This window comes from Scyliorhinus torazame, chromosome 14 (genome assembly GCF_047496885.1).
Source record: "Scyliorhinus torazame isolate Kashiwa2021f chromosome 14, sScyTor2.1, whole genome shotgun sequence".
In the NCBI taxonomy this organism is placed as follows: domain Eukaryota; kingdom Metazoa; phylum Chordata; class Chondrichthyes; order Carcharhiniformes; family Scyliorhinidae; genus Scyliorhinus; species Scyliorhinus torazame.
This window is the reverse complement of record NC_092720.1, coordinates 15,456,883-15,470,024: the sequence shown is the minus strand read 5'-3', so window position 1 is coordinate 15,470,024 and position 13,142 is coordinate 15,456,883. Positions and strand designations below refer to the sequence as shown.

The 13,142-nt window shown below is 48.2% G+C and overlaps 1 protein-coding gene across 2 annotated transcripts in view; it reads left to right on the top strand.

Annotated features, from left to right (window-relative positions):
- Nucleotides 1–7,914, top strand: part of gmnc (geminin coiled-coil domain containing) — a 188,050-nt gene extending 180,136 nt beyond the window's left edge. For both annotated transcript variants that reach the window (XM_072473730.1, XM_072473731.1), the window contains exon 5: nt 31–7,914. In XM_072473730.1, the coding sequence (XP_072329831.1) occupies nt 31–714 (684 nt within the window). In that variant the 3' untranslated portion in view covers nt 715–7,914. The remainder of the gene's footprint in view (nt 1–30) is intronic.
- The last annotated feature ends 5,228 nt before the right edge of the window (nt 7,915–13,142 follow it).

Here is a 13,142-nt window from a genome sequence, read left to right as displayed (position 1 = left end):
ATATCTCACCGTGAATTTTTCTTTTAACAGAAATTATTAACACAAAATGGGCAAAAGAAAGGAGGGATCTTCAAATGTAAGAAGCGCCTGTTTCAAAAGCAGGAGGATTCTGGGCTTTACTGCACTGACCAACCAGCATCAGAAAACCTTCCAAAGAGAGGACGAGGAAATTCCACCTGTAAAAATGGAAGTAGCTGCCACTCTGCCCAAGGTGATCATCGTACTCCCTATGTTGAATCCTGGGTGCTCAAGACTTTGGGATTAAAAGATGCCAACACTATCGATGACAGTTCTCCAGCTAACTACAGTGCCATTATTTCTGAGACATTGGTTGATTGCATCAATGATCAACTGGAGATGACTGAGTTCCCCACAGACTATGCAATGCCAGCAGACTATGTCCAGGACCCTGCCGCTCCGATGGACTTCCTGGCCAACCCCTGCCCACTGGACACTTCCTGCAACAAACACCTCTCCCCCAGCTCCCATTATTCGCCTTTGGCTCGCTTGAGCGACGATGCACTTTACCAGCCCGCTGGGCCACCTTTTTACACAGGCAAGGCAGCCCCGAGTAAAACCGATGTGGCCTTCTCCACCTCGCTCAATCCCCACCGCAACGTGAAGACGCACAGCTTCTGCCAAGGCCAGGCGTTTGTACAACGTGACGGCGAGGGCGGCTGGAGGTTCACCTGGGTCCCCAGCCAGGCTGATTGAGCACTGACCCCGTCATCATCCTGAACTGTTTACACAAACAGACAGGTTCGCAGCACTTAAAATCCTGCAAACGTGAAGGAGGCCAACAGCTTTGCACAAATTACCAACCAGTCTTGAATTTGTCTCTTTTGTAAAAAGAAAACTCTGAAAACTAGACTCTCAACATTCTATAGAATTAGGATAGTAATTTGACATTGTCCTGAGTGGGAGTTAGCTTTTCCTTCTTCTGGGGGGGGGGGGGCGCAGATCATGATTAATTTGGACAAAGATAAAGGAAATACTCAGCATCTTCATACTGTCGTTTACCTTTGGACCGCAGTGAGGGACAAGGTACCAGGAATATTCCAGAAACACCAGTGCGGATCGCTGGCCTGGCAATCTGTCTTTTTAAAACAGTGTTTTTGTTTGAAGGAGGAGCATTAGGAAGGAAACAGAGAGACTCGTCACCTTCTCCTCTTCAAGTAACACCTTGAGCTTCCACCGGAAGAGGCAGACATGACCTCAGTTTGAGGGCACGCAAGTAACGACACTACCTGTGCATACCCCAGCAAGGCAACTAATACCTCAAAGGGTTTGAGAATTGGAGTCATTTGGTCATATTTGCTGTGGTTGTTTGATTTCCATCCAATTGTTCATGCAGAGTGGAACTTGGCTGTGAAACATTTGCATCTTGTGGGCAACCATCGATGTAATACATTCCAACGCCCCCCTCTCGGAATCCAGCCCCTTAGTGTCAAAACTGTCCACTTTTCCCACAGTGATCAAAAAGGCACAGAAACCTGACATAACAAATATTGAGTATCTCTGAAAATCAAGAGGTGGAATTTGTTGGAAGTTTTTCTGATCGCAGTCACCTGTGATAAGGTTAAACATTTCAGCGAACATTTTTAAAGAAGGTCACCTTCCCGATAATTAATGGTGATTATTTTGATTGAGCCTGGCTCCGAACGCTGGAAATTAGCAGTGTGATTGGATGACAAAGAATTTACAGCACTGGCACAGATCGTGGGCGGAATTCTCCGACCCCCGCCGGAGGGGCGTCTGGCCTCGGGGGGTCCTCGGTAGTGGCCTGGCCTGCGATCGGGGCCCATCGATCGGCCTCTCTGTCTGGGGGCCTCCTTTCCTCCGCGCCGGCTCCTGTAGCCCTGCGCCATTTGGCGTCGGGGCTGGCGCGGCGAAGAAGGCCACTGCGCATGCGTGGACGCCGCGGCGCCAGGTTCAGGCCGGGATCGGCAGCCGGAGCAGCGTGGGCCGCTCCGGTGCCGTGCCATCCCACTGTGGCCCGGAGAATCGGGTCTCGGAACCGGCGTAAAAACGGGAGTGTTTTACTCCGGCGCGGCACTTAGCCGCCCGACGGGAGAATCCCACCCCCATTTGAGTCAACGAGTCGATACCCCACATCAGCCTCCCCCCCCCCCCCCCCCCCTCCCCACCTTACATTGTCTCACTTCACCAACATGTCCTAGTCCTTTCCCTTCTTGTATTCATACAGCTTGGCCTCAAATGTGCCAATAATATTTAGTTCCACATTCTCGCCACTTCCTAGGTAAAGGGGTTCCTCCTGAATTGTCAATTTTTAAAATCCGTACTTGGGATGTGGGCATCACTGGCTGGGGAGGCATTTGTTTTAACCATCCCTAATTGCCCTTGAGAAGGTGGCGGTCAGCAGTCCATTTAGTGTAGGAACAGACACTGTGCTGTTGGGAAGGGGCTGATTTATTCACGAGGAATTCATTAATGAGCAACTGAGATGATAATCCTGTGTGGTGGTCTCCTTCACAGGCGGAAACATTGCCCCCTATGTCTTCCCTATCAAACCCCTTCAGAGTTTTAAAGATCTCGATTAGGTCTCTCTTCAGCCTCCTCTTCTCGAGAAAACAGCTCCAACTTGTCTGTTCTTTTCCGATGGGCCTTGACTCTCAGTTCTAGCATCATCCTTGCAAACCTTTCATGCACCTTCTCCAATGCCTACACGTATAAATACAAGGGCAGAAATTATGTTCCGTGCTCCCTAATGTGTTTACATTTTTTTTTTTTTTCGAGTACCCAATTATTTCTTTTCCAATTAAGGAGTAATTTAGCGTGGCCAATCCACCTACCCTGCACATCTTTGGGTTGTGGGGGCGAAACCCACGCAAACACGGTGAGAACACGGACAGTGACCCAGAGCCGGGATCGAACCTGGGACCTCGGCGCCGTGAGGCAGCAGTGCTAACCACTGCGCCGCCCTCCCACATGTGGTTTAACCAAGGTTTTATACAAAACTAACATATCGGGCGGGATTCTCCGATCCTCCAGCCCGTGTTTCCCGCCGGCGCCGTTCGCGGTGGCGGGATTGTCTACTCCCCCGCTTGTCAACGGGATTTCCCATTGAAGCCGTCCCACACCACCCAGCTGGGAAGCCCGAGGGCCAGGGTGTGCTGCCGGCGAGGAAAGGGAGTTTCAAAGGCCCTGAAATTCCAGCCAACATCTCTTGCTTTTGAATTCTATTCCTCTGGAAATGAACCCCAGTGATCAGTTTGCTTAAGATATAGTTTCTCAACACGAGTTCCCAGCTATACGCTTCCTGAAACCCCATTATTACATCTATCAGGTGCCCATTATCACTGTGTCCCCCTCATTTGAGGGCCATTCGGTCCCCAAATGTGCAGAATTGAAATGTGGAACTAACAATTCCTACTGAAAAAGATGAACAAAGAATGTCTCAGCAGTTTCCTGAAAATCGGTCCACTGTATATCAATGTATTTGAATATTCAGGATTAGACCTGGGATGACTAACAGTTTGAAAGCTGAGTGGGGGGGGGGTGAAGATTAATATTGGGCTATATGTAAAATAGTGATAGAAAACGGAAAGTCGGTTTGTCACTTGTCCCTCCGGTCTGCCCAGCTGGAAAGAAAAGCAACCAGTGGTAAAATAAGCTGCCATTTTGTGGTTTATTCTGCGCAATCGCCCCCGACTAATTTTTCTCCCATGCTCTCTGTTACAGAAAGATTTGATAGCCAATTACATAAAAGAAAGATATGGTCAAAGTCACCGGTATTGTAGGCAGAATCATAGAATTTACAGTGCAGAAGGAGGCCATTCGGCCCATCGAGTCTGCACCGGCTCTTGGAAAGAGCACCCTACCCAAGCCCACACACCCACCCTATCCCCATAACCCAGTAACCCCACCCAACACTAAGGGCAATTTAGGATGGCCAATCCACCTAACCTGCACATCTTTCGGGACTTGTGGGAGGAAACCGGAGCACCCGGAGGAAACCCACGCACACACGGGGAGAGCGTGCAGACGCCGCACAGGCAGTGACCCAAGCCGGGAATCGAACCTGGGACCATGGAGCTGTGAAGCGACTGTGCTAACCACTACGCTATCGTGCTGCCCAAGAGTCTGGCTGTAGTGCAGAAAAAAAGAAATGACCTGGCCAGGTATCTTATGTTATGGTAACCTTTCTTATCTTTCATAAAAAGAAAGAAAAATTAACTTGAGTAGGTTTTCATGACTCTCGGATGTGCCAAATTGTTTACAGTCAGTGAGTCATGCTTGTAACCCATATCCATAGATCCTTATCCATGAAATTCCTGCAGTGCTGATGGAGACCATTCAGCTCATCAAGTCTGCACCGACCTTCCAAAAGTGCACCCTGCCTAGCCTCACTCACCCGCTCTATCACTGCAACCCCACCTAACCTGCACGTCTTTGGACTGTGGGAGGAAACCGGAGCACCCGGAGGAAACCACGCAGACACGGGGAGAACGTACGAACATCACACAGTAATCGTAGTTGTTGACAGTCGCCAAGGCCGGAATCGAACCCGGGTCCCCGGCACCGTGAGGTGGCAATGCAAACTACTGTGCCACCCCTGTAAGTAAGGAATGCAGCAGCCAATTTGCGTCCATCAAAGGTCACAAAGATAACGATATGATAAATATCATGAGAGTGAATTTTACAAATTTGCACTTTGGCAATTCAGGTACAGAGATGAACTGGTCCCAGGGGATCTCTGCCCATCTACTTTACAACCCTGTTGGGACCCCGCTCGCTGCCCTGGCTCCTCAGAGGGGACAGTAGTCGGGCTATGAGGAAAGAGCAGGAAGGTGGGACTAATTGGATAGCTGTTTCTGAGGGACAGGACAGGTATGATGGTTTGAACAGCCTCCTTCCATTCTGCATGATTCCATGTGACAAAGATATAAAATCTATTCTGTGATGCAAGTAGATAAATGGGATACCTGAACTTTGAAGGAATTACTGGGTTACTTAGCCAATAATTAGACCCAATAATAGATTGTGACTCTTAATAGAAAACCGCAACTCCTTCAGATTGACAGAGGCTCCCAGATACAATCATTGGCAAATGACCATCTGGTTTGTTACTCAAAATTCTCTTGTTCCATCTCTGTCCTGTGCCAGTCAAAGTAGTGACTACAGCACTGCAATTGTTCAGGAAATTTGACTATCATTCATTCTTTAACACTGCCCATGGTGTCAAGTAGTTTTATCTCTTATTAAATGAGACCAGGATCACATGCTGCTCTGATGACCTCTGCTGCCAGAATTGTCTGTCAACACACACTCTCCTCACTCACATACCAAGATATCTACTGCCAGAGGAACTGTATCCCCAGTGAGGAATCAATGTGGAACTGTATCCCAGTGAAGGATCAACATGGTACTGTATCCCAGTGAAGAATCAACGTGGAACTGTATCTCAATGAAGGGTCAATGTGGAACTGTATCCCAGTGAAGGGTCAGTGTGGAACTGTATCCCAGTGAAGAGTCAGTGTGGAACTGTATCCCAGTGAAGGGTCAACGTGGAACTGTATCCCAGTGAGGGTCAGTGTGGAACTGTATCCCAGTGAATGGTCAGTGTGGAACTGTATCCCAGTGAAGAGTCAGTGTGGGACTGTATCCCAGCGAGTTTTTAAAACCTTCAGGAATGCAAGAGAGGGCAAAAACAAATTGAGAAAATAATGTGACCTGACAAACTTTCAGTTTTGTGTTGGGAAATGTCCCCATAAGTGACGCTTCTAACAAATTAACTTTACTAATGTTAAAGGTACTCTGCCAGCACCTGTTTATATGGGATTTGAGACGGAGATATCAGTGCTGTGGGTCGGTTAGATTCTGGATCCTACTCTGGGAAACTGCCAAAGGCAATCGCCAAAGACCTTGTCATATTGACAGGTTGGATGTTAAAAACTGCCATGGTCTGAAGGAATCTTCCAAAATGTCGAGCCCTTGTCTGAAAAGTGTTATTCTATAACTTTAACATTAGTAATGGTAAAGTTAGCCTCAAACGATTTACCCAATAACCAAAGTCATTAAAAGATGCATCTTTCCAGCACCTTTCACCATTTTGGGCTGTCCCAAAGCACTTCACAAGCCAGTGGAGTTCCTTTGGAATGTTGTTACTCTTGTAATGTGGAAGTCAATTTGAGTGTAGCAAGCTCGTACACAAAATGACCAGAACAAGAGTTATTTCGTGGTTTTGTTTGAGGGATGTATATTGGCCAGGACACTGTGGAACGCTCCCCTCTTTGTCTCCAAAATTGTTCCTTGGCATCTTTCCCATTCTCCAGTGGGTTTGGGTTCACCTCCAGTCTCATCTCGGATAGTACCGTCCTCCCCCTGGGGATTGCACTTTTGTGCTCGGGTCACAAGAGTGGGACTTGAAACCACATCTTCCTGACTCCGAGGTGAAGGTGCTATTCTCACTGAGTCACGGCTGACACCAAGGTGGGTTTTTGCTTCAGTCCAGCCACTGGCGGAGGAGCAGCTGTCAGCTCACCTGAAGTTTAGCACATAAATCGGCACATTCCCAGTCTCTGATAACCAGAGGCGGGTTACGTGGTTAACTCTGGCACCCTGTGCAATGGAGGGACTGCTCCTGATCGCTGTTTAGTGATGTCTGCTGAACTAACGTCTATCTCAGCTGTGATAGTCTCCATGTTAGAATAGTCTGTTAGCGTACTGTGTATGCTCACACAACTACTGATCAATTGGGCGAGATACTGAAAAATGGCCAATACCTAAATTCCCCGGAATCGTCCTCTGATAAGGAATCAGGAGAGGAGGGAAGAAAATTGTGTCTGCCTCTCTTTCTGTCTCTCTTGTTATCCCAAATATTTCCTTCTCTCTCCCTACATATTTTGACCATCTCTTGTGTTCTCCCTCCTCCGCATCTTTCTGTGTTTGCCTCATCTCTCGTTCTCCATTTCTCTCACTGTCTCTGTCTCTCTCTCTCTCACGATCCGTCTCTCTCACTTCCAAACCATGCTCCTTTCCATCTCCCTCCACACCTGTCTCGCCCTTCATCGCTTTTTCTTCACTTCTTACCTCTCTTTCTCTCCCCCCCCCCTCACTCCATATCCCTTCTCTTTCCCTGTTACTACTCCCATTTACTCTCCACCATATTTCACCATCTCTTCCCTATTTTTTTCCACATTTCTCCTGAAGCTACTTTGGGCCGAGGGCCATTTGATGGGGGCAGGGCACCCCGCACAACGTCCACCGCTTTGTGTGTGAGTCTAAGCAATGCGCATTGGAAGGACATTTGACTCTGGAAGGCATCAGCATCAAGCCCAATCGGTACATACGCCTAACTCCAGCAAGCGTCAATGGATAGTGATGAGAAAATTGGGAGCAGGAATCCTGACTTCCTCCAAATAAACAGTTGCAGGCACTGAGGACAATTGCTAACCAATCATGACTTTCTGATTCACCTCTTTTATACCTTTTGGTGGTGTCCGGCATTGTGTGTGTTGGTCTTTGAACTTTGTACTTCACTGTAGTTTCACTAAATATAATTCCTGAATTTCCCTCCACCAACAGCGAACAACTGCCAGGAGGGATAGAATGAACTCCAAACAGAACATTTTATTTTTATTCAGTTCCTAATAAACTGCAGAAACAATAGCCAGAAACCACCCTCTTTAACTATAACCTGAGAATGGCGTCCGATGAGGCTGGACATGTGGGAGATTTCACCCTGAATTCAAACCCAGGAATTAACCATTGTATATAATTGTGCATTTTGTATAGATTTAATGTTCATGTGAGAATTAACTTTCCTTCCTTTTTTTTTAACTCTACCAATGTTTCTCAAATTCTAATTGGATGTAAACATTTTTTACAACTTCGCTCAGTTCTGTTCTGTCTGAAACGTAAGACAATTAAAACAACCAAGTTTGTTCTGTTTCTGCAATGTTCTGCCTACTATTGAAAACAGAGATTCAAAACAGGAAAGACTATCAACACCGGATCAAGAGTAAAGGAGGCCATTCAACTCCTCGAGCCGAACCATTCGTTCAGACCAGGCCTACGTTATTCCTCATTTCCATTTTCCAGCCGTTCAATACATTATCCCGTTAAACTCACAATTTACAAAATGCTAGTTAGATTATTATGGCAACTTGACTTGGGTTAAAATGTCACAAACAGTGAAGTACTTTTGCAATGTAGTCACTGCTTTGTTGTACTCTCTCCCATATAAGACCATGCATAATGATAAATGAAATGAAATGAAAATCGCCTATTGTCACAAGTAGGCTTCAAATGAAGTTACTGTGAAAAGCCCCTCGTCGCCACATTCCGGCGCCTGTTCGGGGAGGCTGGTGCGGGAATTGAACCCACGCTGCTGGCCTGCCTTGGGCTGCTTTAAACGGCAGCTGTTTAGCCCTGTGCTAAACCAGCCCCGAACGGAGTAACATTGGAGGCTTCAAGAAGGAGACTGCTAAATGTTCAGAGCCACCCCTCCTGAGGGATGCTGCTTGAGTGCGTGAACAGGCTACAAGCCAAAAAGAAGTCCAGGACCTTTTTCGATGAAAGTTTAAGCTGCTCAAGAGGTTCAAAGATGTCGCCATACATGATGTGGTCTTGTTAACAATAACAAGGCACAAGTCCATAGTCATACTCACATATGGATATTTTTCATTAGATCATTACACAGCCTCTGCTCAATGATTGACTCAGGGGTGTGGGATCCTCAATGGACGGTGTTAAGGGTGGGGGGGTGGGTGTTGAGGCTAAAATCATTCTGGAGCACTTTCAGGGCAGCTGCAGCACAGGTTAGAAATACTCCTTCTACACTGTCCCCATCAAACACTCCCAGGACAGGTACAGCACGGGGTTAGATACAGAGTAAAGCTCCCTCTACACTGTCCCCAACAAACACTCCCAGGGCAGGTACCGCACGGGGTTAGATACAGAGTAAAGCTCCCTCTATACTGTCCCCATCAAACACTCCCAGGACAGGTACAGCACGGGGTTAGATACAGAGTAAACTCCCTCTACACTATCCCCATCAAACACTCCCAGGACAGGTAAAGCACGGGGTAAGATACAGGGTAAAGCCCCCTCTACACTGTCCCCATCAAATACTCCCAGGACAGGTACAGCACGGTTTAGATACAGAGTAAAGCTCCCTCTACACTGTCCCCATCAAACAGTCCCAGAACAGGGACAGCACGGGGTTAGATGCAGAGTAAAGCTCCCTCTAGACTGACCACATCAAACACTCCCAAGACAGGTACAGCACATGATTAGATACAGAGTAAAGCTCCCTCTACACTGCCTCCAGCACGGAGTTAGTTACAGAGTAAAGTTCCCTCTACACTGTCTGCATCAAACATTCCCAAGACAGGTACAGCACGGGGTTAGATACAGAGTAAAGCTCCATCTACACTGTCCCCATCAAACACTCCCAGGACAGGTACAGCACGGGATTAGATACAGAGTAAGGCTCCCTCTACACCGTCCCCATCAAACATTCCCAGGACAAGTACAACAGGGGATTAAGTAAAGCTCCCTCTGCTCTATCCCCATCAAACATTCCCAGGACTGGTACAGGACGGGGTTAGATGCAGAGTAAAGTTCCATCTCCATTGTCCCCATCACTCACAGGACAGGTACAGCATGGGTTAGATACAGAGTAAATCTCCCTCTACACTGTCCACATCAAACACTCCCAGGACAGATACAGCACGGGGTTAGATACAGAGTAAAACTCCCTCTCCGCTGTCCCATCAAACACTACCAGGACAGGCACAGCACGGGGTTAGATACAGTAAAAAAGCTCCCTCTACACTGTCCCCAGCAAACACTCCCAGGGCAGGTACAGCAAGTGGTTAGATATAGAGTAAAGCCCCCTCTACACTGTCCCCATCGAACACTCACAGGACAGGTACAGCACGGGGTTAGATACAGAGCAAAGCTCCCTCTACACCGTCTCCATCGAACACTCACAGGACAGGTACAGCACGGGGTTAGATACAGAGTAAAGCTCCCTCTACACTGTCCCCATCAAACACTCCCAGGGCAGGTACAGCACGGGGTTAGATACAGAGTAAAGCTCCCTCGACACTGTCCACATCAAACACTCCCAGGACAGGTACAGCACGTGGTTAGATACAGAGTAAAGCTCCCTCTACACTGTCCCCATCAAACACTCCCAGGACAGGTACAGCACGGAGTTCGATACAGAGTAAAGCTCCCTCTACACTGTTCCCATCAAACACTTCCAGGACAGGTACAGCATGAGGTTAGTTACAGATTAAAGCTCCCTCTACACTAGCCCCATCAATCATTCCCAGGTCAGGTATAGGATGGTGTTAGATACAGAGTAAAGTTCCTGATACGCAATCAATACGCTTGAGACCACGTGGAGTCATATCGATTCAGCTTTAATCAGATAGAACTGGACCCAGCAGCGAAGTTACAGACGTGAGGGCTGCTGGGACGGCATTGGTTCTTATAGCCCGCCTCTCAGGGCGGGGCTATGTGCATTGCCCAATGGTAGACCCCGAGGTCTAGCCAATGGTTATTCCTCTCTCTGGTACCGCAATACCTGGTATTACCACAGTTCCCTCTACACTGTCCCCATCAAACACTCCCAGGACAGGTACAGCACACGGTTAGATAAAGAGTAAAGCTCCCTCTACACTGTCCCCATCAAACATTCCCAGGACAGGTACAGCACGGTGTGAGTTACAGAGTAAAGCTTCCTCTGCACTGTCCCCATCAAACACTCCCAGGACAGGTACAGCACAGGGTTAGATACTGAGTAAAGCTCCCTCTACACTGTCCCCATCAAACACTCCCAGGACAGGTTCAGCACAGGGTTAGATACTGAGTAAAGCTCCCTCTACACTGTCCCCATCAATCACTTCCAGGACAGGTATAGCATGGGGTTAGTGACAGATTAAAGCACCCTCTACGCTATCCCCATTAATCACTCCCAGGACAGGTACAGCACGGGGTAAGATACAGGGTAAAGCCCCCTCTACACTGTCCCCATCAAATACTCCCAGGACAGGTACAGCACGGGGTTAGATACAGAGTAAAGCTCCCTCTACACTGTCCCCATCAAACAGTCCCAGAACAGGGACAGCACGGGGTTAGGTGCAGAGTAAAGCTCCCTCTAGACTGACCCCATCAAACACTCCCAAGACAGGTACAGCACATGATTAGATACAGAGTAAAGCTCCCTCTACACTGCCTCCAGCACGGAGTTAGTTACAGAGTAAAGTTCCCTCTACACTGTCTGCATCAAACATTCCCAAGACAGGTACAGCACGGGGTTAGATACAGAGTAAAGCTCCATCTACACTGTCCCCATCAAACACTCCCAGGACAGGTACAGCACGGGATTAGATACAGAGTAAGGCTCCCTCTACACCGTCCCCATCAAACATTCCCAGGACAAGTACAACAGGGGATTAAGTAAAGCTCCCTCTGCTCTATCCCCATCAAACATTCCCAGGACTGGTACAGGACGGGGTTAGATGCAGAGTAAAGTTCCATCTCCATTGTCCCCATCACTCACAGGACAGGTACAGCATGGGTTAGATACAGAGTAAATCTCCCTCTACACTGTCCACATCAAACACTCCCAGGACAGATACAGCACGGGGTTAGATACAGAGTAAAACTCCCTCTCCGCTGTCCCATCAAACACTACCAGGACAGGCACAGCACGGGGTTAGATACAGTAAAAAAGCTCCCTCTACACTGTCCCCAGCAAACACTCCCAGGGCAGGTACAGCAAGTGGTTAGATATAGTGTAAAGCCCCCTCTACACTGTCCCCATCGAACACTCACAGGACAGGTACAGCACGGGGTTAGATACAGAGTAAAGCTCCCTCTACACCGTCTCCATCGAACACTCACAGGACAGGTACAGCACGGGGTTAGATACAGAGTAAAGCTCCCTCTACACTGTCCCCATCAAACACTCCCAGGGCAGGTACAGCACGGGGTTAGATACAGAGTAAAGCTCCCTCGACACTGTCCACATCAAACACTCCCAGGACAGGTACAGCACGTGGTTAGATACAGAGTAAAGCTCCCTCTACACTGTCCCCATCAAACACTCCCAGGACAGGTACAGCACGGGATTAGATACAGAGTAAGGCTCCCTCTACACCGTCCCCATCAAACATTCCCAGGACAAGTACAACAGGGGATTAAGTAAAGCTCCCTCTGCTCTATCCCCATCAAACATTCCCAGGACTGGTACAGGACGGGGTTAGATGCAGAGTAAAGTTCCATCTCCATTGTCCCCATCACTCACAGGACAGGTACAGCATGGGTTAGATACAGAGTAAATCTCCCTCTACACTGTCCACATCAAACACTCCCAGGACAGATACAGCACGGGGTTAGATACAGAGTAAAACTCCCTCTCCGCTGTCCCATCAAACACTCCCAGGACAGATACAGCACGGGGTTAGATACAGAGTAAAACTCCCTCTCCGCTGTCCCATCAAACACTACCAGGACAGGCACAGCACGGGGTTAGATACAGTAAAAAAGCTCCCTCTACACTGTCCCCAGCAAACACTCCCAGGGCAGGTACAGCAAGTGGTTAGATACAGAGCAAAGCTCCCTCTACACCGTCTCCATCGAACACTCACAGGACAGGTACAGCACGGGGTTAGATACAGAGTAAAGCTCCCTCTACACTGTCCCCATCAAACACTCCCAGGGCAGGTACAGCACGGGGTTAGATACAGAGTAAAGCTCCCTCGACACTGTCCACATCAAACACTCCCAGGACAGGTACAGCACGTGGTTAGATACAGAGTAAAGCTCCCTATACACTGTCCCCATCAAACACTCCCAGGACAGGTACAGCACGGAGTTCGATACAGAGTAAAGCTCCCTCTACACTGTTCCCATCAAACACTTCCAGGACAGGTACAGCATGAGGTTAGTTACAGATTAAAGCTCCCTCTACACTAGCCCCATCAATCATTCCCAGGTCAGGTATAGGATGGTGTTAGATACAGAGTAAAGTTCCTGATACGCAATCAATACGCTTGAGACCACGTGGAGTCATATCGATTCAGCTTTAATCAGATAGAACTGGACCCAGCAGCGAAGTTACAGACGTGAGGGCTGCTGGGACGGCATTGGTTCTTATAGCC